Genomic DNA, 27,763 nt, shown 5'->3' on the forward strand with positions numbered 1-27,763 from the left:
ACACAAACATACTTTAATACCCCCATAATGGTACTTGTAATCATGGACACATGCTCAGACATCCAGCTTTAAAAGCCACCTCGATCTCCTCCCCAGCCTCCTCTGAATCCCCTCCCTCCATTTCCTTCACCCCCCCTGTATCCACCTCCACCACCCCCCCTGTATCCACCACCTCCACCCTCCCTGTATCCACCACCTCCACCCCCCCTGTATCCACCACCACCTCCACCACCCCCCCGGTATCCTCCAGATCCCCTGTATCCACCCCCACCACGATATCCTCCGGACCCTCTAAAGCTGCCTCCACCACCTCTGTATCCTCCATCGCCACCACCTCCCCTGTATCCTCCTCTGCCTCGGCCCCTGAACTCTCCACCCCCTCCGAAGTCAGTACGGGCCATCTTGGGTGGCCGTGGCCCATCTCCAAATCTGTAAAATACACACACACAAAATGAGACCCATTGACAAAGAAAGTGGTAAAATGGGAATAAAGGCAACTTTCTAAATTTTGAAAAACATTCTTTCACACCTACTATATTGGTCTTGATCATAAATAGGCCAAATAACTTAATGCATGGATGTCTCACCGTTGGTTAGTGGCCATGAGGTTGATGCCCGCTGATGATGGCCTAGACACAAGCCGTATGACGTTCAGCAAGCGCTCATTGAGGGGATCCAAATTTCTAATGTATTCTGGGTCTTTGGTCACCTCCACCACTAGGGCTTCCATAGCTGCCCTCAGGGCTGCTACACCACCAGCTACATCATGGGGAATCTGCAATTTGATCCTACACAAGAAAAGGATTGTCTTGTTCAACTGGATAAGTATTATTATTATTTTTTTAAATAAAGCAGTTCAAAAGGTCAGGTCACTGTTCACTTTTATGGACCTACAGAGCTGAAATATTCTTCTAAAAATCTTCATTTGTGTTCTGCAGAAGAAAGAAAGTCATACATATCTGGGATGGCATGAGGGCAAGTAAACAAGATAGTTTTTTTTATTTTGGGTGAACTACCCCTTTAAAAATAAACGCAAAATATTTGTTTTGCTCAAATCAATATAAATTTGGTCATAAATCAGACACTACTATGGGTTGAGAGCACATTTTAATTGAGATAAGAGTAATACCTAGCCAATGAGAAATTGTGATGATTTTTCCATTCATTTTAAGATCTTACCCATGCCCAGAAAAACACAATTTTAAAAATCCCCACCATTTCAGATTTTGGGAACCCTGTGCTTTGGATAAAATCTATCTGCTCAATATTAACTATGGTTATGAACTTAGGAATACTGGAGGACAAAGTACTCTGCAAAAGTTTTAGGCACTTGTGAAAAATATTGCATAGTGAGGATGTCTTAAAAAATAATGCCATTTCATTTATAAAAACATTAAAAGCTAATTCAATATTTGGTATGACCACCTATGCCTTCAAAACAGCACAAATTCTCCTAGGTACACCTGGACAGTTTTTCTTGGTTGTTGGAAGATAGGATGTTCCAAGATTCTTGGAGAATTCTCCACAGTTCTTCTATCCACTTAAGTTGTCTCAATTGCTTTGGTCTTTTCATGTAATTCCAGACTGACTCAATGTTCAATGGGGATTCTCTGGGGGCCAAGCCATCTGTTGCAGGGCTCCCTGTTCTTCTATTCTATTTGCAAAATTAATGTTTGGGATTCTAAAATGTATATTTCCGGTTGACACACTAAAGCTGAAGATATAACGAACAATCTAAAAGACAAAGGTTTTTGTTAAACATCTTATGTGCCCAAGATATTTGCACAGTACTGTATATTTTTTTGTTTGTGGTTTAATTTATGAAACACTTACCAGTCATCAAGCTCAACAATTTCCCCATTGGAGGTGATCTTTTTTGAGCCAAAAAGAATAAGCTGAAGAGGGCTGACAAGAGTCATTCCTTTGGCTGAGATGGCTCGAGTTCGGATCTGAATTGAAAGTAATTAAAATGTATTAATTGAAGTAAAACATAAAATTATAGTTTTATTTAGCTGTTTAAGTTGACATTAAAATAATAACATAAAAGAGCTTCAAACTAACCTTTTCCCCGAAGACAAAGAAGGGAGATGGGTAAGCCATATCATGGTTGCTGAAAGGACAGTTGACTGAGGATTTGTGAATGAGAGCATTTCGGCCCTCTGTGGTTAGGATCTTCCTTTTCTCTTTGTGGTAACACACGTTGGGGTAAGAGCCAAACGTCAGCAAAGAGATCACCACATCCAAGTTATTGTCTGGTCCCACATTGTTAAACATTTGATTCATGAGGCACTCTAAAGGCAAGGGTTTAGATAAAAAAAATAATAATCAGCATCTCAAATTACATTCTGAGGTTTACAATAAATAGCACCATAACACCAAACAATATGGCACATAAGTGTCTAGAAACACTGGTAAACCTTCAGGGAAGCCCACGTTAACAAGGATATCTTTCAGCTGAACCTTGGCCTCCCAGGTCATCCTTAAAGTTGGCATGTTCAGCCTCTTGTGCTCACAAAACCTGATTTCTGCATCTTCACCTCCCATTCTGAATACAACGTAACACAGACAAATCTGAATATTTTTAACTTGATACTCCTCAAACAATTTTGAAGATTAAACGTGGAAGTGTCTAATTGGAACAGTGCAGTCTCCTTAAGACCCACCTGACTTCATCCCAGGCCTGAAAGACAGAGAGTAAAGCCACGTGGTCTGAGAAACGTGTACCAGCAAAATTCCTATGGACAAAGCCAAGGCGTTTTCCCTCATTGATGAAGGGCTCAGGGAAACAGGATGCTGCTGAGATGGTGCATACTGCATCTCCAACACTAAAAAAAAAAGCACCAACACATGCACCGAGTAAATACAATGTACTATATTTATAAACAATAGCTGAACCTCACAAAAACATGCCCAGGTCACATTTAACCTAAAAAAAAAATGGTTGTACATTTTGGCTTAAATATGATCTTGGCAGGTTTCGTGAGATTTGCTCATTTCAAAATTCCAACAGCCAAGGCTAGGAAAAAACAAACTCTTACTTAAAGATGCATCCCATGATCATCATCTTTCCCAGACGAGGTTCTATTGGGAGTTTGGCCAGAATGCGTCCCAGTGGAGTCAGCTCATCATTACAGTCTAAAGCATCCAGCTCTGGGGAACGACAGAACATTTCAAATCAAATTCAATATTAAGCATTAAATGCACTGCTATGAAACTGAATATTAACTGTACCTCTAAGTGTATGTTCTGCCTCAATAACAGCATCCAATGGAGGGGGCTCAATAGCTTTGGAAAGGAACTGCCCAATGGCACCAAGTCTTAGTAGCTTAATGCTGAGTGCCACCTCATGCAGTGGTGTGCGGAAGATTTCTGGAGTCAAGTGGGTCTCTAGTCTGCAATACAATCATGGCAGTCATCAGCAGCTTTTTTTTTTTTTAGGAGTACAGCTTGATTTTCTTAACTGGATTCTATTGATAAATGAAAATAGATTGTACTGAAACAAGTAAAAAGCCCAATTCTGTGACAATTCATACTTGTCAAAACGAGCTCTGCTGCACAGGTGAAAGCAGAAGCCTGGCCTGACTCGACCAGCTCGTCCCTTCCTCTGCTCAAGGTTGGTCTTGGAGGCCCACACTGTGGCGTAGTTTGTCATGTTGTTGTGAGAGGTGAACAACTTCACTTTCTGCCTACAAGAAACAAATGTTTTACCATTTATGTATAGATTTGAAGAGCACATAGTGGGAAAAAATATAAATGCAGCTATTTTCAACACCTTTTGACCAATGAATTTCCATGATTTTTCCAGTCATTCCTAAAAATTATTATTTTTTAATTAAACATTTATATAGATTGTACACAATGAGTAATTCAGGGTTCCCACGCTTTTTGACAAATTAAATATGACTTTTCCATGATCTTACCAGTCGTTTATAATTACTGGATACAGATATAGATATATATATTTTGTTTTTATAATTTTAATTAAAAGGTGCACAAAGTAAGATTTAAGCTGGCTCTTACTCATCCCATTGTTCCCTGCCGTACTTGTGGTTTTGGATTGAATACTGACACCCATCGTCCTAGATACTGGAAGTTTGTTTATTAAACGCTGCTCTTTAAACCAAAGATGTTTGTTTGTCTTCTGTTTTGTTACTTTTTAAATGTGTTTTTCCCATACTACACAAATCACTTCAATGGACATTCTTGGATTTAATCCCAAAAAAATTGAGCATTGTGCACTGGACTGCGACTGTGGAGCCGCGACTTGCTAGCTCTCTGCCGGACTGAAGACCACAGTCGCGCTTGGTGTTTGAGGTCATGTCGTTTAGCCGTAAGAGCTGAAGGCATTAGTGGTTTGTTTCATTACACCAGCAAGGGACTTCTTGTTTGGAAGAATAACTTCTCTCATTCTGTTTAGCATTGGCTGTAATCACTATAGTAATTGTAGTATCTCAGTCAATAGCATGACACAGTGTCATGTGCTTTCAAAATGGCAGCGCCCAAGAAGGGGTGACCCGCTCTATTTAATTTAAACAGCTTGTGTGAGTGTACATCATTTTCAAAATATTTCAAAAAAATGCTATTCATTGCAAAAACTTACTCGGTGCACCTTTAAATCCGATTGTCAAACGAATAATTTAAACTGCTTTGTGAAACACTAATTCCTTGAAAAGAACTGAAAACAAAATTTCCATGACCGTGGGAACCCTGTATATGAATTAAATAAATCACTTACTTGCAGGAGTCGATGACGAAGACCACGTCGTTAATGGTGATGCTGGTCTCTGCGATGTTGGTGGACAAAATCACCTGTATCGAGTAACACAATTATGATTTAACATGAGTTCTAAAAACTGGTTGAAATAGGGCAGAACCATTGCAATGTGTTTGGGCCTATGGGGTCATTACACTGATGCACACTCAACAAACACACACAAAACAATGATTGTGCCAATCAAGTGTTGGAGAACGTATAAACCTGTATTTTTATTTTTTACAAAAAAAACAAAACAGATGGGACCTTTGAAAAGCTGCATTCAAAGCGCAAATCATGTAAATGCTCCTTCACAATTGCTGTAGCAAAGTGGATAGCCACGATTATTATAGTAGAGTATGAGAGTTTATGGCCAATGAATACTATGGTGACAAATTCTTACAATTAGTCAACCCCCCACCTCCCAAATTCTACAAACCTTAGTTACACCATCAGAAGCAGGTTCAAACACTCTCCTTTGTTCATCCCTGGGGATCTGAGAGTGGAGGGGCAGAATTTTGTAATGACGACCACCTGAGACAGACACCATATGGGAAGAATCACTACAATGAACAGTCGCTGAAGTCAAAATATTTTGTTGGGGAGTCTTAGTAAGGTAAATTCAGGCTCAAGTATGATCAAAGTAACGTTAAATTACAAACCAAAGTGCGGGTTCATCTCCAAATGTTTCTGCATGGAATAGATGAGGTTCCAGCCTGGCAGGAAGACCAGCACCGCTCCAGGCACTTGTAGCGTTTCAATGTACTTCAGCAAAGCCTCTATCAGCTCAAATGGAGTTTCCTTCTCATTCAGCTGAGACATGGCACGCTTGGTCTCTGGAGTATACTCAGGTCCGCAGATAACATTACAGTTCACCTAGAAACAAGACAAAAATATTTAACACAAAGCATTTCAAAGTTTGCTTTTAGGCACATTATCCCGAATACACCTGCCACCTACTGTAAATACAAATAATGCTCAAGTAATTCTATGGAAATCACTGGTGGCAATTTCACCCCAGGGGTTATGCATCTTATTTTTCACATACCTCTTCCTCTCCACCATCTTCATCCTTATCTTTTTTCTTTCTATCCATAGGTGGTGGTACAAACTGGGTTATCTGGATGCAGTCTTCCAGAAAATACTCTACAAATATGAAAGAAAAATTTGTATTTGTTAATATTAATATTAAAATACTTAATCCATTATTTGATGTTAATATTAAAGTACTGTAAAGTGGCATTATAATACAGTGCATTATGAAAACCAAGCTTACTGACCTTGTACGGTATGTGCACGTCCATGCACCTCGATGATTGGACAGTTAAAATAGTATTCTCTAAACATAGTGGTGTCAATGGTGGCAGACATAAGGATGATGCGCACTTCAGGGTAGGCCTGGATTACATCTCTCAACACTACCAACAGGAAATCAGTCTGGAGAGCCACAGACACAAAAACATGTTGGTCTTGTCAGATAACAGCCAGAATAATGGCATAATCTATTATGATACAATTATGTCAAAAAGTTAAACTTACATTTAAGTCCCTCTCATGGATTTCATCCACAATCACATGACTGATGCCACGGATACCAGATTCGAGCTTCCTCAGCAACACACCTGAGAATAAACAGGAAGTTTATGTGCACTATGTCATATACAGTTATCCTTCTCAGTATCAAAGCCTGTTACAGTGCGATATGTTCTGATCACCAAAGGAAAGACATTGTGAGCATGCAGCAGTAACAGATTAAGAAGAGGAACATACCAACTGTGCAGAAGAGGATGCTGGCGTGAGGTCTGGGTAAGACAGACTCAAAGCGCACACTGTAGCCACAGCTTTTTCCCACCTCCTCTCCTCTCTCAAAAGACACACGTTCTGACACTGACACAGCACTGATCCGTCTCGGCTAGGAGAATAACCAATAGCAGGGGTTACAATATAATACTATACGAGTTCTGACGGAGCACACAATGGGACTTCTTCAACAGAACAGCTTTCTGTACTTGACTCACCTGCGTAACAATGATATTGCATTCAGCAGCTCTGCCTCCATGTATGAACTCATCCAAGATGTACTGAGGAACTTGGGTGGTCTTTCCACAGCCTGTGGCTCCACGAATGATGACCACAGAGTTATTGTGGATGGCGGACATGATTTGTTCTTCAAAGTTCTTCACTGGCAGGTGATTTCGCTCTGAAAGAATCTGACGTAGACCAGGAGAACAAGCTGAAAGTTAACCTCAGAGGAACAAAACACTTTATATATAAAGCACAACCTATCCTTGTACATTTTTTGACAATTCTAAATGAGCACAACCATCATTTCTCCTGTGGTTATACCGGCATTTTACGTTGCCAATTTTATGTCTGCTTTTAAAATCCTCACTTAGGGAATAAGAATGCTCACTGAACTTAATGGAAATATGGGATTTAATACTTCATAAAAGCTACCTTTTGGTTTAATGACAGCCATCAGGCCATTTTGATATGTCTCTACTGGCTTCACACACCTAGATTGGGGAATATTTGTCCATTCTTTCTTGCAGAATTGTTCAAGTTCAGTCAAACTGTGGGGTGAGTGGTGAAGGACTGCTCTCTTCAAGTTTATCCACAGGTATTCTTTTGGATTTAGGTCAAGGCTTTGACTTAGCCTCTCGAGGACTTTGACCTTAATATCCTTATGCCACTGGATTGTTTTTTGCCGGTGTGTTTAGGGTCACCTTTCAGGTGAACCACCTGCCCATCTTCAGTTGTCGATCAGAGGGCCACAGACATTCCTCAAGAATTTGGGTGTACATGGCAGCATCCATTTTCCCTTCAATTCTAAACAATTGCCCAGTCCCCACTGAAGAGCAACACACCCACAACATAATGTGGCCACCACCATGCTTCAGAGTAGGAATGGTATGTTCTGGGTGGTGTGCAGTGTTCGGTTTTCTCCAAAAATAGTATTTGGGAGTTAGGTTTAGGAAATGTTTGTCTCATCCATCCATAAAAACGTTTGCCACATGGCATTAGAATCATGCATGGTCAGATGACAAAAATGTAACTTCTTGGACTGAACTCAAAGCACTATATTTGGGGAACACCAAACACAATATGGTGTGGATGCTGCCATGTACAACCAGATTCTTAAGTAAAACCTGTGGGCCTCTGCTCAACAACTGAAGATGGGCAGGTTATTCACATTTAAGGCACGACAATGACCCTAAACACACCGCCAAAAACAAAACAACCCAGTGTTTAAAGGATAGGAAGGTCAAAGTCCTTAAGTGTCAAAGTCAGAGCCCTGACCTTAATCCAATAGAAAACCTGTGGATGGACTTGAAAGAGAACAGTCATCGCCACTCACCCCACAATTTGACTGAACTTAAACAATTCTGCAAAGAAGAATAGGCAAATATTCCCCAATCTAGGTCTGAAAAGCAAGTAGAGACAAATCCAAACAGACTGATGGCTGTCATTAAAGCAAAATGTAGCTCTACAAAGTATTAAATCCAGGTATATGAGCACTTTTCACTCCCTGTTATTCTAGTTTTTCATCTTTTATACATTTTTAGAACTATTGCCCATTTTCACAAGTTCAATGTTGCAAGGAACATTTTTTTTATTTCAGGATGCAACACAAAAAAAAAATTACTATTCCAAAGGGGTATGATAATTTTTATGAACTTTGGCTTATATTACAGCCCCACACAGCCATGACACAATTTTATTAGACAAAACTTTGTATATATACCTGTGATCAGAAGACACCATAAATATTTTTGGTCCATTTTTCCAGAAGAAAACAAATACTAAAACTTACTAAAGTAAAAAATACTAAAAAAGGAGAACACTAGCATATAACTGGCCTAAAAGCTAACAGACATTGACTAAAACACTTTTTTTTGCTCACCGTCTGCAGGTTCTTGTCCTGCTCGAGTTGAATGTTGAGCTCATGTTGCAGGTCTCCACTGATCTGTTCTGGGGTGCACTGCAAAGCAGGTGATCAGAATTGTCAAAATGTTGAAGGAATGTGATGGGTATAACAATAAGTCCATAAAAGCCAGTTGAATAAAGCATATCATATAACATGGAAATTAAATTCAACTTCTTAATAAAAATACTCATGCAGAACTGAAGACTCACAAATGCCAGTGGTCCTTCATCGATGTTGCTGCTGGTCCAGGGGTTCCAGTTGACCTGCGGAGGAGACCATGGCACCACTCCTGCCATGCTCTGCCTCTGTGAAGGCTCAAAGTGAGCCAACTTCCCCTGCACCAGAGAAACCGGACTGCTGGGGTCCTGAGGCTAGAACAGGACAAACAACAAATGTTATTTAGTGCACATGATTCTTACTTCAAACTACCAGTACTGGAGTTTTTAAAATACTTACAGGTGGAGGGATTTGGATGGCAAGTTCCTGCACAAAACTTTGCACTTGATGATGAAGATCATCACTAAGATTCACTTCATATACATCCACCTGTCATACCAACAAAAATATGCAGTTTCAAGAATCAGTAAGCATAAAGGAGGACCAAGATAATTGATTTGGACTGCTGAACTCACACTTTCTCCCTCTTTCTTCTTGGTCTGCCCCGTATAGGATTCTATAACCCCCAAATGGTAAAGCTGACGGACAAGAGACAGAGCACAAGACTGGGCGGCCAGCTTCTTATTAGAACCATGCTCACGGGCAAAAATCTCTGAAGAAGAAGTTGGGCAGCATTAGCAATATAAGACTTTCTTTGTTGATGTAAACTGTCAATAATAGGGCTTTTCACACTTGAAATTGTTAACCTGGGTCATTCTTAACCCTGGGTAAATGAAATCCTGGGTTCCCTTGTTTCATACTTTACCTTACCCTGGGTTAGGAATTAATTCTGGGTATTCTGGTATCGATTTTTCAAAGTACATTTGTAAGACCTGGGTTAACATTCTAAGAACCAATCAGGTAGCAGGGAGAAAGAATCTGACTCTGAAAGATGATAAACTGGGGTTAGGCATAGTGTGAAAAGCTAAAAAGTGACAGACTGTCAGTATGATACTTTTCCACATTACTGCCACAGACTTGTTTGGCATAAAAATGTATTAAGTAGAAGGTTGTAGTGGTCAACCAATTTGGGTATTTCAATGGCTGATGTGGATTCCGATATCTAGAGAGCATGGTGGACTACGGCCGATATATTTAATATGGTTTATACAAACAAAAATTCTGTAACAACAAATGAGAACTGTTTATTATAAATTGACAAATCTGTCAGTACATTTTGGAAATGACAAAGAGAAATTAACATTTCTGATAATCAGCAAAGCCAATTATTGGGTGATAATTTTACAATTGGCCGATTAATCGACCTGACTGTTACTCAATCACTACAGTAAAGTACTTTAAATGGGTACTTACTTCTACCCAGTTGTCTCACGAAGAGTGTCATCTCAGCAATAAAACTCCTAAAATAAAGCAAGACATAAAATTGAGCTAGCTGGACATAACGTTCAGGTCATAGTTCTTTAAAAATTCACAAGTTTACAACAATGGTGAAAACAACAAAAATACAAATGTACACTCCACAGACTGACCTCTTATCTGGACAGCACGAGTTCAACAGTAACATTTCAGCGCAGGGTGTGTACAGAATAACCCAATCTTCAGCAGGTGTGTTTTTCTGCCAGACTTTTGAGAGTCATTTTCTCTCTTGGTCATGGAGGCCTCAACCCCTGATGGACACCAGAAATCACAACCAGACATTATTTTGTCTCTAGATTCAACCAATCACAGACTGCACCATGTGACCTCTTAGTGCAGCCTAAGTCATGTCACATGTTTGTCCCAATGTAAGGTTGTGATTTCTGGCATCTCTATTGTCCTCACTCTAGATAACATAAAGAGAATGTGTGGGATCATCTCACAAAAACATGACCAGGTCACATTTAAACAAGTTTTTTTGAACTTTAGAAACTTGTGACAAATTTAAACAAATATAATTTGCTTAAATATCTAGTTTCTAACATCTTTAGATTGTAAGAAGAAATGTGACCGGAACATGCTTTTCACAGGTTTCATGAGATGAACCCATGATATGACACATATACTGTAATGGAACTTCCAAAAGGAGGCTGTCAATGTTCTCTGAGATCTCCTTGAGGTTAGATGCACATCAAGGAGTTCTCTGTAATTATTTCAGTCCAGCAGAAAAACAACCCTTAATGCGTTACTTTTAAATGCAAAGTCAGATTTTTTTTATTAGGTAGATCAAGTGAATAAAAATATACGTAAAAATGACTTAAAAACACAAAAGCAAATGATTATATTTGATGAGGACATGCTGACCTGTTGTGGTCAGGCCCCACTTGACTATATTTGTAGTCAGTTTGGTTTTTCTCCTTCTGAAAAAACTGGTTCAGACGAGCCTTTGCATTGTCCAGAGTCCAGTTCCCATGCAGGCCAGCGTTCAGATCAACCTCCTCCGATTCTAAGGTCTTGGAGAAGTAAAATATTAAGAGTCATTACAAACTCTCAATTCTATACTATGGCTATGCTCAAAATAACATACTATCTTGGTACTACTCATTCCACTACTGTATGTATACTATGCAATGTATGTTCGTTTTCTACATGCCAAGATGACCTCTACACTTGCCAAAAAATACAGTACAATAAACCACAATTCTTATCTTGACTCAGTATTTATACCTACCGCTTTGGCTTCCTGGTCATCTCGCTTGGAGTAGTACTCCTGCAGGTTAGCTCCTCGCTCCCATTGAGCATTACCAAAGCCTGAGTAGCCCAAACCAGTAACTCCACGGACAGGTGCAGAACGCTGAGGTTCTGAGACACAGGAAGAACTTCAGCATTAGAACAGATCCTTTATAGTCAATGTCTCATGTCAATAAATAAAAACTATTGTGTCAATTCATGATACTTGAATGGTCATTCACGCTCAGTTGAAGCCTGCACAATTCCAATTCTGCTGTAGTAACTATCATTACATACCATTAGGCCCGTCACTTGGTTCATTTTTCACAGCCAGATGTGGAGGTAGTGGACAGTTGGATGGGAGGTTTCCAAACCCACCACCTTCTTCATTTCCTCCATCTGGCACACTGACCTGAAAATAAAACACTCAAAATGAGACCTTTACCCAACACCAAACAACAGATTTGTAGGTTAAAAGCAAAGAGAAATGTTCATAAATGTAGATGCTGTGCTGACCCCTACAGCAGGAACTTCATTAGCATTGATCTCTTTTGTTCGGACAAGATAATTCACAAAATCTCGGGCAGCGTTGGACTGGGCATCCTTCTTGTTTGTGGAGTTTCCCATACCGATGTAATTGTAACCCTCGACACGCACCTGGGAGGAGAAACATGGTTTTAAACAGACATCCTGCTACAAGATGAACACCTACTGAAAAAAAAAAAAAAAAACAATATCACAGACAGAACCACCTTAATCTTACCTCACACGTGAACTTCTGTCTGTTTTTATTTCCAGCTGTTCGGATGTCATAGTTTGGCGTTATCTTCTTTTTCCCACACCAAGCATACAGGAAGTTTTTAATGTCTGCCATTGTTGAAGGCCTTTATGAGAATGAGATAAATGGCATAAACGTAATGATTTAAGAATAATAACCAATAGAAAATAAATGTGGCAAACTTAGCACCCACCCACTGTAGATAAGAGATAAATGTAAACGTGCAGAACTGATTCTAAGAGTAATTGCCAAATCGTACAGTATATATCGTCTGTACGCGAAACTTTTCAAAAACGCAAAGGAAAAGCTTTTCCGTTTTTAGTACATCGTTGTGTAAGCATAATGGGCAATCAAGCTAATTCTGATTATATGGCCTAACTGCACAAGAACGACTAAATCCACTATCGCAAACTAGATAGTGTTCTCGACATTTGTTTGCAAGAAATCTGGCGTAATGAATGGGCTAACATTAGCTAGCTAGCTAACAGCTCTATATGTGTGTACTAAAACTGGATTCAATTCACAAAAGTAAATTACTAACTCTTAAACCAAATTAAAAGACATAATGGTCGATGTTCATACCTGATAACGATCCCCTCTAGTAAACACACAAAATGTTCAGACAAATGTGTATGTTACACGAAAACCCGCCATAACAAAGAAAATGCACACATTGTGCAGATCAGAACCGGAAGTGGATACGCACGACGTAGAGGATGTTCACACCATTCTGTGGTTCATGGATTTTAAAGAGCACGGCACCAGTTTGATGTGGCCATATCAAAATAGATATTTCTTTTTTATGGTACAAGAAGTAGGTGGCCAACGTTATTTGCTAAAAAAAAACCGTTGCCATACGAAAATGTCGGTCCTCCACCAGGGGGCGCACGGGGGCTTTTAAAGCTACAAATACAAATGTAAATAAATTGCATTAATTCAATTTCACGTCCTTGATTATACTAATGCAGGGCAGTGAATTTCAAAGATGTGATTTAATATTTGATTCCAAATGACTTTGCCCAGTGCACGTGTGTGTCCACGCGGTGAACCCCCCCGAGTGTGCGGAGAGGTGCAGAGTGTTTTATTTGTTTTTACATTTTAACGGAAATGTGTTTTAGAAAGTAACTTAAAAGTAAAGGTAATTAATCATGTGACTACATTTTCAATGAAGTATTTATTAAAGAAATAACTAGTCATTTGTATTGGATTATTATTTTTAAGTAATTTGGGTACTTGGTGGTTTGAGTGATTAAATTTATATCCGTTGCAAATCCGTATTGGAGGGTACGGAAGAGGATTAGGGCCAAGCAATAATAAAAAAATAAAACCATCTCGAGATTAAAGTCATTATAATGCGAGATTGAACTCGTTAAATTTCGAGAAAAAAGTCGAAATAAAGTCTTGAGAATAAACTCATTAAATATCGAGATTAAAGTCATTATAATGCGAGATTAAACTCGTTAAATTTCGAGAAAAAAGTCGAAATACAATCTTGAGAATAATCTCATTAAATATCGAGAATAAAGTCATTATAATGCGAGATTAAATTTAACGAGTTTTTTCTCGAAACACAACAACTTTATTCTCGATATTTAATGAGTTTATTCTCAAGACTGTATTTCGACTTTTTTCTCGAAATTTAACGAGTTTAATCTCGCATTATAATGACTTTAATCTCGAGATGGCTTTATTTTTTTATTATTGCTTGGCCCTAATCCTCTTCCGTAGGAGGGACATGGTCTTTTATGATCAGATGGCTATTCAACCAATAAAAATTCATGAAGAGACCAAGTGTAAATACCCGCTGTACAATCCCATAATCCCTCGGGAACTGAGGAGACGTCACATTCAAACACTGAATAAAAAAAAAATAAAATAAAAAAAAAAAACAACTCAAGAGAACCAAGATTCGGGCGGCTCATTTTAACTGCAAGTGATACACTAATCACCAACAAAGTTAAATTGTGCTTGTTTAACAAAACTGTTGCATTATGCAATATATTTGGGGAACAGAACAATGGCCACATACCCGTATGTGGAATGTAGGCTATTTATACAACTCGCATGCAGACCTAAAGAACATAATATTTTACAGACCGAGAAGTATGTTCATCACACAGTACATATTCTGATAGTACACAATTTCGGATGCAGACAATGGCTGGATTGTTAAACCGCCACCTATTTTTATACTAACTGTCACTATATTAGCACACCTTATTCTATTTCCTTAGTTACAACATTCAGTGTGAAAAGATTTTTGTTTTTTTAATGTTTTTTGTTCTTCATATTTCAATAACAAGCCTTACATTTGACATTTTAAATGCTCTAGTGATATTATTATTATAACATTCCTGAGCCAAAATTAACAATAATAAATCATTTTTCATGGGAATGTCTTCCCAATATGCAAAGCAAAGATTATGCTTTTTCAAGCAAAAATACTGAATCAGTTTCAGATCACACATGGACAACATGATCAATGAGGGCACAATCCATCTTTATTCAATGCTCAGCTTTCAACTTCTGAACTTTGAGACTGACTATCAAATACATCACAACGAGAACAGCAAACATCGAAGAGTTCTGTGCCACAAAATGTTAAAGATGTTGATTCAGACAGAGTGAAAACAGCAGAAAACAAAAAGGCATTCAACAGAAGTTGCCAATGGAACAGAACGAGGGCAGTGAGACTGTAAATTGGCGGTTTCACAGCGCTCTGGTCCGATTCATAAAACAAATATGATGCAAGTTTTAGTTAGGTTTGGGTGTGACAGTTTAGTGACAAATTGCCTACATTTCTGACTTCATAAAATGGTTAAATTGTTTTAATATTTTATTTAATCAAATCCACCAACCATTCAATGGTGTATTTTTAGCAACACATCAAAAGGACAGTTTACACCAAATGGAAAATTCAGTCATCATCTCACCCTCATGTCATTCTGAAACTATATGACTAATTTACTTGTGTGGAACACAAAAGCTGATATTTACTTGTATGTCCAAGCTGCTCATTTCCATACAATGAAAGTGGATAGGGACAGCTGTGTCACTATTTGCTTTCATTGCATGGAAAAAAAAGCAGTGCTCAACACGAGAAAGAAAGTCATTCAGTTTTGGAACAACATGAGGGTGAGTAAATGATAACAGATTTTGTTATTTGACTTAAACATGTATTTTCTTAAAACTGAACTGTCTGCCTTCACCGTCTTTTCAGTTAGTCACAACAACCTTTTGCAAGATGACAACACCAAATAATAATTAAAAAATATATAGAAAAGTTGTTTTAGAAAACTGAGTGCATAAAATTGCCTTTTTCTGTTTTTGCCTGTCAGCTTCTGTTACTTGCAAACATTTACAACTATGACTGAAACCTATGTGCTTTTCTTCATATTTTCTTTTAAAACAATTCTATTTGTACGATATTTACATCTCCTTCATATATCTTAGGCAATAATTAAAAATCTTTTTGTAATCTTAAATCTGCATTTAGGCATATATCAGTATTTAAAAAACCCACAAACTTACTGACTCTATGCTGAACTCTCTCACGCAATTTCAAAACATTCCTCTCTGCAGTAGCATTTCTGTACATAACCAATATTAGATAGCGTTTATATACATTAATAACCAGACATTCCTTGCAATTGCATGTATACAGTAGTCAGTCAATTTAGCCGCCAGCTAAGGGTGCTCTGTCCATGCTCTTGATCAATCAGTGCCAGAGATTTATCTTGGAGCACTGATCGGCATGGCTCATCAAGTCCATGAGCACCAATCAGCAACTGCTGTTCTTGAACTCCCCATTCTCAGTGATGGAAAGCTTAGTGGGGTTGGTGGGCGACAGTCCATTGCGGAGGTTGTGCATGCTGTAGCGTTCTTTAACCTGAGTCAGGGCACTCATCAGCCGAGAGTTAGCTGCATCCAGGGAGCTGATCCTCTTCTCCTGTGAAAGAGAGAGGCACATCAAAATCTGGGGACTAGTTAACTTACAGTAAGTGGATCTTTTTTGGTGAATCTGTCAAGAAGCGGTCAAAATCGTGTTACTAAATTATACTAAAATAGGCCTAATTTACTTTATGTATAATTTATTTTCTTATTTTGTAATATTCACTTTGAAGTGAAATAAGACCAGACATATAATGAGATGCACCCTTTTATTCAAAGTTAAAGGATAAAAGTGGGCATAAACTTATGAACTTGTATTCTACAACAGAAAAGATTAAATTAAATATTTTATTTGCGTACATTTTCAAATGTATATCCAAAACAACTATATTTTAATTTCAATATAAAGATAATTAAAAAAAGCAAATAATTGCTAAAGTGAATGGTGCCAGTCAGGAAAGTGACGTGTGCTATGACAGAACTGTTTCCAACATTACACCAAAAAACAAAAGCAAGATTGTGCGGGCAGCAAAAAGAGGACAATTAACTGAAATCCTGCACAAACAACTTGTGCAAACATAAGCCAGAGAGAAGAAAGCAAGACTTCCTCACATGATAAAATAACTGCATTGGCAATTTGTGTGGAGTGCGCACCTACAAGGGCACTGGGAATGAGGCAGCAAGGGAATCAGAACGTGACTAGGCAAAAATAAAGTGGGAAAGAAAATAAAGCAGCAAAAAGCTTGAGCTCAGTTACCAGATACTGAATCTGTTAAGAGTGCTCCCTACCAACACACATTCCTCAATAGCACCTACCAAATTTATGGTTTTAAAAAGTGGGAAAATGTTCACTAACCCAAAGGAGAATTTTGAAACTTGCCTACATCTGCATGGGACTTATATATTTGCATACTTAAGGAATAGTTCACCCAAAAATGTATATTAAAATCACAAAAAAGAAAGTAATCCACATGACTCCCGTGGTTAAATCCATATCTTCAGAAGCGATATGATGTGAGAAACAGATCAAACATTAAAGTTCTTTTTAAATCTAAATCTTTACTTGCATATCTAAAAGCCACATGTTGTGCCTGTTTTGTTTCAGTTTCACATCTGAAAGTGAAAGTGGAGATTTATAGTAAAAAAAGGACTTCCATTTTGATCTGATTCTAAACCACATCTATTATATCGCTTCTGAAGATATGGATTTAACCACTGGAGTCATATGGATTACTTATGTTTCCTTTATGTGATTTTTGGAGCTACAAATGTCTGAATACCATTCACTTGCATTGCATGGACCTAGAGATCTGAGATATTCTTCTAAAAATCTTTGTTTGTGTTCTGCTGAAGAAAGAAAGTCATACATCTGGGATGGCATGAGGGTGAGTAAATAATGAGAGAATTTTCATTTTTGGGTGAACTAACCCATTAAAGTATCTAACACCACGCAATTTAAAGGCATCCTTCATGTCTCTAGCACAGCTCAGGATGAGTTAAGTTAAACTTGGTATAAGGATTTTGTTCAATTTCCTATCGCTATGTATGAACTATAGTTACCAAAACTCTCCCACACCAAAGTAGTCCAACCCCAAACTCATGCTTAAAAAGAGCTTCAAATGTCATAGAGCTGCAGTGTTTAAACTTCTCACCAATTTGACCAATGAATGGTTGTCTCTGCACATTAAGCTGGGATAGGAGAGGTGTTTTAACATAGAAATATTACACGCTGTCCGACCCTTTAAACGTTATTTATTATATTCAGTGCTGGGTAGATTACTTCTGAAATGTATTCTGGTACTGATTAAAGTAAAAATCCTATAGATTACACATTTTGGGTAATCTAATCTGGTTACTTATGCATTACTCTTTGCATATATTGATGAAAATTGTATCATTAATTATAAATGTATTAAGTACCTATTAACACTTAATTAAAAATGAGTAAACTTAAAATCAAACTTTTTAGTAAGTTTGCCTATTTGTCAGTTGCTGAGTAACACTAAGGTGCTTAACAGTCATTAAAAAAGAACATGTTTGCCCAAGAACCTAGACTATGAGAACATGCAGTTTTTTTAAATGATTTTATTAAGAGAATGGTTTAGTTGGGAAATTAGGAATAGGAATTTGACTTTTTATCATCCATCTTTGAAATGAAAAACAAGAGAATGTTTGCTGATATGATATAGAGATTTATTCATGTGCTTTTCCTGACATCTTGAAGCATGGGCCAAAGTGCATTTGCATGGTGCAAAAGAACAAACTTGCATGTGACAGTTATGGACAGGTGGATGAGGGCTTGTTCAAACACTTGAAACTTTATTTTCGAAGTAGGGTGCAACAATTTTGTGCATTCATTTAGAAATGTAATTTAAAACTGAATCCAAATGCCCTGTGTGCATTTGTGGATTGTATGAAGCTCTTTCAAAGCGGTGTGTTTATTTTAGAAGTTACATGAACATATGGCTAGAAAATACAAATAATAATTTATTAAAATACTTTGATTCGAAAACATATATAGAAATATAGAGACAACAGATTCACCAAGTGCTTCTTAAAAAAGCCTTTTTTTGTGGATATAATTTTTGTAATGCAAAGACAACTCTGGATCAGACGCTCTTAAAATTTAGGAGCATAAAAGGTAAATCAGGAACTAGTCATTACAGTTGACTTATTGGTAATGGATTGAAGAATATAATCCATAAAAAGTAATGGTAATCTGATTACATTATAAAATGTAACGTAATCCAATTACAAGTACTATTTTTAATCTGATTACATATTCCAGATTACATACAATCCGTTACTACCCAGCATTGATTATATTTGTCTGAAATGGAGAGAAACAAAATGGCTTAGAGGACTGAGTGTTGCACAGGTTCAGGCCAGGCATGGGTGTTGGATTGGGGTGTGCTTACACAAGCCTAGCTGCTCTGCAGGAGCAGAATTGTCTGCTTGTACTTGCCTGCTGGTATTACCTCAGTTCCATTAGTGACCTGGAATTCAGTAGGACACAGTAACAATGAGCCAGTCAGCAGGCTGTTTGTTTTAATACCATCTGAGGTTGAGCATGGAGTTCATGGCATACCACTGAGCAGCACGCACAAACCTTTATCTCACAACCAGACAACAGACCAAATGGTTGACATAGAGGATCTCCAAAACCACACTTCAGTTAAGACAGGTAGGGCTACTACACAAACACACACATTTCAGATCCCTTACATTTAATATGTAGGTTCATCTAGTTATCTTTAGTACCTGTGCATCAATTATCTTCTGTTTGGCATCTATGACTGCCTGCATTTCTGCATGGTCCCTTTTCAGTTCTTCCTCCACGGCCATTAGCCTATTGGAGTAAAATGACAAAGACAACCAATAAAATGTACCATTAATAAAAATGTTTTAGACATTCTAGCTCTTAGTTAATGATTTAATATCTATATTGTAGTCATCAGCTTGGAAAATTAAATCGTTAAACAGGATATGTACGGACAACACATTTGTTTTAAAAATGTTACACTGTCGGTTTTTAAGTTTTAGTGACATTTACATGAAAAAAGAAGAGGTGTTGCAGCAGTAAACGTATTACAGAAATGGATAACAATTAAAGAAAATAAAGAGCTGAAGAATTCAAAGAATAGAAAGTAAAAATAAATAGAAAACAATAATATAGTAAGGCACTTATAAACTGAAAACTAATAAATACTGTACGTAATTGTCCTCATATTCACAGCCTTTATTCATACACTCACCTGCAGATAATACTCTTCATCTGGCTGTCTTTCTCTTCCTGCTGTCTGCGCAAACGATCCTCACTGTCCTCCAATCGAGCCTTGTATTCCAAGAGCAGCTTCTGCATCTGCTGCTCCTGTGCAAGCAGCCGTCTCTCATACTCCTCCAGTCGCCGACTAGATGCCCGCAGACGCTCTTTCAGCTTCGAGATCTCCTGTTCATACTTTGGAGAGGACAGGCAGACAAGAATGTCTAAGACCTCTTACAGAAACTATCATATATATATCTATATAATATATATATATATATTTGCAACCAGTTAAATAGTAAACATTTTAGCTTTTTAGATTTACGCTTCACAGACACAGCGTAGCAGAATTTTATGTGTAAATCAACGAATGAATACCTTCTTTAACAAAAAACAAAACAGTAGCATACTTCACATATCAGTAGATGACACTGAACAGTATCACAACAGTTTTGGTGGAAATAAATTGCATATTGAATGTCACAGCTTGCTAATGTAAATAAATAAATAAATAAACAAAACCAAAAATTAATCTGGAAGTATGCCCAAAAAGTAAGATTTTCCCATTGAATGCCATCGTTTGCTAGTCACATAAAATTCACCCCAAAAGAAAATGCTTAAAAATCTAGATTTTTATAATCAGGGGCTTCCTAAAAACACTTAAATGGAAAGAAGGAAAATAAATATTCAATGTTAAAGCTTGGGTCTCTGGAGGTTACGGCTAGTTCAGACTCCCCCGACAAAAACCAACAAATATAAAATTCCAACGGTTGTAGAGTTTTGTTGGGGCAGAGTGAAAATAACATTGGTTTCCAAATGTTTCCAAAACATTCTAAATCCAATAGCCGACTATATCCTCCTTATTCCTATGTCCTGTGATGCCTAGCGCGAAATGTGGGCATTATTACCATTCATTCTTTTGTTGCGTTGGGATTTCTAGGAGAGGGTGTCTGATTTTATGATGACATACATCAATCACTATGGGCATGTTGAAGCGGGTTTTGCCCAGGGCGCCAAACAAGCTAGAACCGCTACTGACTATGTCAGTGTGTTACTGAACGATAATTAAATGCAAAAAAGTTTAAAGAGCAACATGCAGGTTGAATTTATAACTGAATTAATACTTTATATTGTCTGCAGAGGTCTTTTAAAAACACATATGTAGAAATGATTAATGAAATCTCATTTGATGTAGAGATTTTGATGAAAATGTGCTAGGCTCTGGAATACGCCTTTCCCGCTATCAACGCGTCATATGACGTAGAGGCGAGGCAAACAAAAGAACTTCGTGGTCAGCTCTCATTGTGGGTGTTGATGTAGATAGAGCAGTACAGAAAGTTTTAGAGAAGCCATAATGGTAAATTATTGTGTTTGTGCTGGTTGCACGAATTCCAGCCTGTCAGGACATCGTGTCCATCATTTTCCTTCTAGAAAAAACAAGGCTTTTCGGTCTTGAGTGCGTTTTGTGCAGGTGAAGAGAGCAGACTTCACTGCCGCGTCTGTTACCACACACTCGGTCGTTTGTGGCGCACATTTCACTCCGGAGAATTATCGACCTGGAGATTTGTTGGAGTCTCGGATGGGATTTCGGAGTAAGGACCACGTGAGGCTGATTACTGATGCTGTTCCCTCGGTGCACTCGATGGAATCAAGTCCACCGTCAAAGTGTACACCGGATTTTGGCGCGGGCTGGACTGGAGGACAAAGTTAGCAGACATTCTGTGCAACGAAAACGAGGACTTAGCAGAGTAAGTCTTACTTTTAATTATTTTAACTCTTAATTTGCTCATAATTATAGGCCTGTGGGCCATCATAGGCATGTTCGTCCACACCGGAGAACTTGGTTTCTTCATTCGCATCCATTGTAACCTGAGCTTGAACTTGACCAAACTCCCTCGCCCATCATCACTTCCGGTTAGTGCTTTATAGACGCGGAAGTTATTTTATCACAATTTATCTCAAAATATCGTTAATGGCTAAATATATATTACTCCAGTTCAGAAAATCTAGTTGTTTTATCATCAACATACACTATGCTATATAGGGGTGTCCAACCTGCATGTTGCTCTTTAAGATAAACAAAGTGCGAACAAATCTGGTGCAATGTTTATTTATAGTTATTTCCTTTTAAATCCACAAGTAAGTTTAAACTTTTGTTCAGGGCAGCGGTTGATTGAGAGGTGGCGCTTCGCTGCCATCCAGGACACATCACTCAGGACGGCGTTTACACCTCAAATGCAATGTGGTGACGTGCGTTTTTTGACTACCTCTGAATGTTTTTTTTGTTATTCAATCACAACATGTTTTGCACCGTTTACAACTATATTTAGCGCTGACCACTTGCGATCAGATCATCTGAAACGTGTATAAATACCAGCTATAAACAGGGTCTAAAATTACTGCAGCCGGAGCTAGCGAATGCTAGCTCCGGGAGAAGTCACACCCACATCTGTTTCTCCAGTAAGACCCCAGGAAAAACATGTATAATGTTTATTCAGAAAGTCTGAATCGGCCTTTACTGCAAGTCTTTCTGTACAGTACCTTCTCTACATGTTTGGCATCCTCTTTGCTTTGGCCTTCCTCTTCCTCATCCTCATACTGGCCATTATTCAGGACCCACGCTGCCGTTCTCTCCACTGGGGACATGGTGACCGATGCTACAGGAGACTGGACCTTATGAACACATGTAAACACAACATTACTTGGGGCTCAAACATATCCTGAAAATTCAAACTCTATTGGCAGGTGAAGTTTTTACCTGTTTGTTAACTCGCCCTCCAGGTACCGAGCTGTCTTTGGAGCATGAGGACTGCTGCCTGGATCTCTCTTCACTCTGCTGCATTGGTTCAGTGTTGATGCTGCTGCTACTACGGAGAGATGTACTGTGAGGAAGAGATCTAGGGTTTCTTGCTCCTGCATTCACTGCCACCAACCCTGCTCCTCGACTCTGCTGTTCCACTTTCACAATATGCGCCGTCCCTGCGCTACTTTGCCTGGGCACTGCCACAATCTGGGCTCCAGAGTGCGAGTCCACCAAGGGCGGGTGCCAGCGTGCTGTGAGAGGAGGTGTCTCCTTCCCCTGAATGCTTTTGCGGCTAAGCTCCTCCTCCACACTGCTGGTAGAGGGCATTCTGGCCCTGGGTGTAGCTACCCGCCCTAATACACTGGGGCTGGCGCTACGAGAGCTGCCGGTGCTCAGGTTCTCTGAGCTAGAGTCCGGCTGCAGGGACTGGATGGAGTGTGTAGACTGGGTCGAGTGCGTGGATTGCACTTGCAGGTTACTGAGGTGGTAAACGGGGTTCTGGAACGAGAGCGGCTGTCCGTTGCGCTGCTGGTTGAGAGAGGGGTGGAGAGGCCGACGCACCTGGGGAGCACTCTGGGGCAAGTTGTCCCGTAGCTGGGGGACTTTTGGATGGATAGGGGGCTGGTATTGGTGTGGAGGCGGCAGAGGGCCAATGGATGCCTGAGAGCCCACTCGTCCTAACCTTGATGGGGCTTCGTGGAGAGAGGTGGGCGCTGGAAGGCCCTGTGCCAGGTGGGAGTCCTGGAGGTCCATTAAAGATATGCTGCGTCCATTCGGGAGAGGACTGTCTCGCTCCTCTTTGTCAGAGAAACTCATACTGTGCGTGGAGGATTGCTGACCCAAAAAGGGATGCTTTCCTCGGGATAAGGCCTCCATGTGCTCCTGGACAGGAGATTTGATGCTCGGAATTTCACTGAGGAATGAGATACACAACAAAAATCTGTGAGAATGCAGAAATTAGGCTACTATCACACATTCGTTTTTTTTAATAGGGTAATTCAGTCTTAGCTTTTCGTAAAGTTACATGCTACAATGTAAATTAAAAATACAATACATTGGTTGACTAATGTATTTATATCCTCTTTATACCTGTGTCTTATACCTTTTAGCAGAGTAAAATAAGTAGGCTTGGGGTTTAAAGCGTACCATCTGTTTTAATGTCTTGTTAAAGGGATAGTTCAGACAAAATGAAAATTTCGTCATCATCTACTAAACCTCATATTGCTCAAATATGTTGTTATTAACTGAAAATCTTACCTTATGACTTAGCTCTCAAATCGCATTCATGCTTCCACACAATCTAACCTGCCATGTCATGATACAAATTTGTTTGGAAGGAACTTGCCCTTCTTCTATGATGGGGGGTTTGTCAAACAAAGACAAACAAAAATGTATCACGTGTTTAATGAACATGCAGGTTTGAACATGCAGAAGCATGAATAATGACTTTAATTTCTTAATAATGACCAAATCATTCTGGTCCATTCCTCACACAAAGCTACTGTATAGCTTTAGAAGATTTAAGAAGAATATAGTGTACAAGTCAAAATTTTTCAAGATGCTTTTTGCCCTTGTCAGCCACTGGTCGCCATCCATTTTCATTATATGATAAAGAACAAAAAGATCTTCCATTTTTCCTCCTTGCAAGCAAAGTAAAAAAATGAATTTATGAATTTGTATGTTTGTGAAGTTTCCTAGAATGATCTACCTGTCTGCTGGGTCTTCGAATATTCTTTGCAATCCTGAAGAGACACTCCCACTGATGTCGTGAGCCGAGCTATGGTCCTGGAAGTGCCTGAGCTGCTGCTGGATTGGGGTGGGGCTAGACAACGAGCGAGTGATATCACCAAGGATACGCGGCAGGGGCCCCAGTTTGGCCACCGTCGCCTGCAGGAAGGAATTGTCACCCTGGGTTGACGCATTACCATGGGAACCAAATTACGGGTCACATGGAGCCCGAGAGTTTGAGGGTTCAGAAGGCAGATTGGTGTGTTGGCAGGTATTTGGTTGGTCGAAATAGGAGGCACCATAATGCATTGGTGGTAGGACAGCATAACCACATAGACACAGTGTGTCGGACACGAAAGGGTGGAATGGATAGTGGCATGTGTAAACAGAGGAGAAAACAAAAGGAAAAATCAAATTAGGGATAAATAAAAGAAAAACGAAGACATGCTTCTACAAAAATAATAGCCATTCCAAAACAAACAAATGAAAACAAATAGGTAAAATGGTCAAATGCAGCGCATGCATCAAAGTCAAAAGAAAACAGAAGGTTTTGCCTGAGACTGGATAAAAGAAGGTTTGTGATGAAATAAGAACAATAAACGTTTTAAACTTTTTACATAAATTTAATGCTTAAACACGTTAATTCTGACAGCTCTAGTTTTTAACCGTGATTAACGCATTGACCGTTATTACAGCATAAACACTGGTGTGAAGGGCGGAACCTTTGTAATGTGTCCACCCAGAGCCATTCTAACAAGCACAGCCTACAAGCTTAGCGCAACAAAGCATCACGTGGCAGTCCCATAGACATTCTAAGGGCGGTACGGTCATAACATGCTAGTTGAGCGTTACGCTCTCTCCTATGTCTAAGTAAATAAAGAATCTCTGACAGCACTTCCCTGTCAGTGTTAAAATGGAGAATGGATCTCTTAGCTCTATTTGATGTGCAAAAATCCCCCAGATGGGACTTGAAATCAAGTATTTTTCAGCCTTTGTAAGTGTATTAGTTTGCAAGAGTTTTTCATGGTGAGTTCATGGTGATATTTTAGTGCATTTCTGCCTATATTGTGGAAGGCTTTGTATGGAAAATGTTAATAAATCATTGTATTATTACATATTGTTTTGTTTTCTTTACTAAAATGAAAATAAATGAATATTAACAAAGAAAGAAGAATAAGTGTGAAATTTCAGCACTTTTAAAATCTGTGATTAATCGCGAAAAACTACAAAAAACGATGCGATTAATAGCGATTACAATTTTTAATGACAGACAGCACTAATAAAAGCTTTATGCCAGGGAGGTTTTAATTGCAGTCAAAAAAAACATGCCCTAGACTCAATAGGTGAGCAAGAGTTAGGGGGAAAGGCATGTGGGAATGCTTGAATGCGCCATGTCCAATGCCATCACACAGGCAGTTCCAATTTAAACAGGGATAAAACATATACAGACATTAACCTTGAGGATTGCTTAACCTACACAGAGAGACAATGTCATATAACACTGCAAACAAGCGCAAAGCCTTTTCTGTTAAACACAGCTTTTTCACAGAAATGCAGGTAAAGTTGGAGATAACATTTAAAATCAGCTACAATCTTACAAAATTTTGTGGGGAGAAAGCAATTATCCTTAAGCTGTACATCTTTGTACAAGACTTTTAGCTGACTTTTAACTTATGGCTTATAGCATATGGTTTCAATGATTTGTATGGTTTTGAGGAATTAAAAAAGGATTTCAGTACCTTGTCCAGTTGAGAGACCACTTCCCACAATAGCGAATGAAGAACCGACAGCTCGCGGCCCAAGTCGATGTAGCCCTCAAAGCCTGGGGTGTTGGAGATGGTCTCAAGATTCGAGATCTCCAGTAGGAAACGAGTCATACCAGCCCACTCATGCTCCAGAAATTCATTCATGAAGGCCATGTACTCCTCTTTGTTCCCGAATCTGAAGAAACAGGATGAGAAATGCATGAGAAATTCTGAAGATCTGAAAGTGCTCTAAGCAAGACAGACACTAAAGTTGACAATGTTTGAAAAAACAAGAGCAAAAAAACTATGCAGGGAGACGACTGTTACAGTGGGGTTTAACGGTCCACTTGCAAATCAATTCAATTTTATCTGTATAGCTAGCGCCTTTCACAACACACATAGTTTCAAAGCAGCTTTACAGAAGATCAGGCATTAACAGAAGATAAAACTGTCTTGTCAATAATGATGAATCATCATTGTGTAATTATATCAAATACGATTTTTAATCATGTTTAAAAATAAGTAATTAAATAATAATTTATAATAATAATTTACATTTGGTTCAATATTTAGTTTGTTCTAATTTAATACAGTTGTTTCCCCCATTATATACAATTGTAAAGGGGTATAAGGGAAAGGAGGCGGCGAGAACCGGCTGGGCAATATAAATAATAGTTCAATGATAAACTGAACCAAAAACACACAAACATAAACACACAGAGCAGCTGCATGTAATTCTCTCTCTCTCGAACCGTCATCACCGGCCGCCTTTATCCCTCGCGCACGCCCCCATCGGGGTGATTGGGGACCGGGTGTGCATTGTCCAGCCCGGCCCCCGCCCTCCTCCACTCTACAATAATATTATCATTTATAAGCATAACACCTTAAGTGAAAGGTTAAGCTAAAAAATTGACATGATTTCAAACTTTGAGTATTTACTATGTCCCCCTTTTGCTTTAATGACAAAATAACTCCACAAGTTTGATCCATGTTATCCCAGAGTGATTTGAGAATGTTCCAAAGAGCATCTTGTGTGCTTCAATGGAAGCAAGGATTCTGTACAAAGGAGTTACCATGGTCAATGCCACAGATTTACAATTAGTGAAAATAGAATTAGAAATAGTGCAGAATCTTAAATATTTGAATTTAAAGGTTTGTTTAATCCTAAAACGCTATTTATTTCCAGGTTTCAATTTCAGTTTCAAATCCCAGATGTTCAATGTAGACCTATTTGAACCACACTGTAAATGACAAACATATAAATAAAAACTTCAATACAGCTTTTCATTCAAATCCCAAAACACTTGAAATTTAATATTTTGAAAGTGATGCGGTACACTTTAAACATTTAGTTTGGTCCTTACATACTTGGCAAAGTTAGCTAGATTCTGGATGACTTTGGCGATGAGGGTGAGTGTTCGTGATGTGCGGTCGTCTGGATATTCCTGCATGAGACTGAAGAGCGATGGGGACATGATGGCAGGACACAGGAAACGGAGGAAGAGTGATGCACTAATTAGACGCTGACTGATGTCCTGCTTCCCTCGAGCATGACACTGCTGCTTCCATGATGCGAACACATCCTTCAGCTCCCGGGGAAACACACTGGCC

The 27,763-nt window shown here is 38.8% G+C and overlaps 2 protein-coding genes across 11 annotated transcripts in view; both read right to left on the reverse strand.

Moving 5' to 3' along the window:
- Positions 1-68: 68 nt before the first annotated feature.
- Positions 69-12,930, reverse strand: LOC127649001 (ATP-dependent RNA helicase A protein-like). Its single transcript, XM_052133884.1, has 28 exons — positions 12,805-12,930; positions 12,208-12,328; positions 11,961-12,101; positions 11,742-11,856; positions 11,446-11,576; positions 11,079-11,227; positions 10,152-10,198; positions 9,314-9,450; positions 9,138-9,227; positions 8,891-9,052; positions 8,658-8,735; positions 6,772-6,963; positions 6,524-6,665; positions 6,293-6,375; positions 6,034-6,190; positions 5,802-5,899; positions 5,416-5,629; positions 5,193-5,287; positions 4,736-4,809; positions 3,534-3,686; positions 3,232-3,392; positions 3,039-3,150; positions 2,664-2,825; positions 2,418-2,545; positions 2,062-2,291; positions 1,834-1,949; positions 588-788; positions 69-429 (listed from the first exon to the last, which is right to left on the reverse strand). The coding sequence occupies exons 2-28, from the start codon at positions 12,316-12,318 to the stop codon at positions 69-71; spliced, it is 3,840 nt and encodes a 1,279-aa protein (XP_051989844.1). The 5' UTR covers positions 12,319-12,328; positions 12,805-12,930.
- A 1,551-nt stretch (positions 12,931-14,481) lies between these two features.
- The window catches only part of LOC127648999 (ras GTPase-activating protein nGAP-like), a 118,832-nt gene continuing 105,550 nt past the window's right edge, over positions 14,482-27,763 (reverse strand). For 4 of the 10 annotated variants that reach the window (XM_052133881.1, XM_052133880.1, XM_052133879.1 and 1 more), the window contains exons 9-16: positions 27,521-27,757; positions 26,147-26,348; positions 24,388-24,587; positions 22,635-23,592; positions 22,418-22,549; positions 19,869-20,071; positions 19,375-19,462; positions 14,490-16,171 (exon numbers count right to left, since the gene is read on the reverse strand). In XM_052133881.1, coding sequence (XP_051989841.1) covers positions 16,004-16,171; positions 19,375-19,462; positions 19,869-20,071; positions 22,418-22,549; positions 22,635-23,592; positions 24,388-24,587; positions 26,147-26,348; positions 27,521-27,757 — 2,188 coding nt within the window. In that variant the 3' untranslated portion in view covers positions 14,490-16,003. Of the gene's footprint in view, positions 16,172-19,078; positions 19,110-19,374; positions 19,463-19,868; positions 20,072-22,417; positions 22,550-22,634; positions 23,593-24,387; positions 24,588-26,146; positions 26,349-27,520; positions 27,758-27,763 lie in introns of all 10 variants that reach the window. The other 6 variants (XM_052133873.1, XM_052133872.1, XM_052133876.1 and 3 more) reach the window with 5 other exon arrangements.

The sequence above is a fragment of the Xyrauchen texanus genome, chromosome 9, assembly GCF_025860055.1.
Source record: "Xyrauchen texanus isolate HMW12.3.18 chromosome 9, RBS_HiC_50CHRs, whole genome shotgun sequence".
Classification (NCBI taxonomy): Eukaryota; Metazoa; Chordata; class Actinopteri; order Cypriniformes; family Catostomidae; genus Xyrauchen; species Xyrauchen texanus.

What these genes read in the sequence shown, in the direction of transcription:
- LOC127649001 (XM_052133884.1), bottom strand. Translation starts at nt 12,318, where the DNA reads ATGGCAGACATTAAAAACTTCCTGTATGCTTGGTGTGGGAAAAAGAAG. An exon ending in CATCCTCTTCTGCACAGTTG is followed by an intron (nt 6,376 to 6,523) that starts GTATGTTCCTCT and finishes GTTTATTCTCAG; the next exon opens with GTGTGTTGCTGAGGAAGCTC. An exon ending in ATCATGGGATGCATCTTTAA is followed by an intron (nt 2,826 to 3,038) that starts GTAAGAGTTTGT and finishes TTTTTTTTTTAG; the next exon opens with TGTTGGAGATGCAGTATGCA.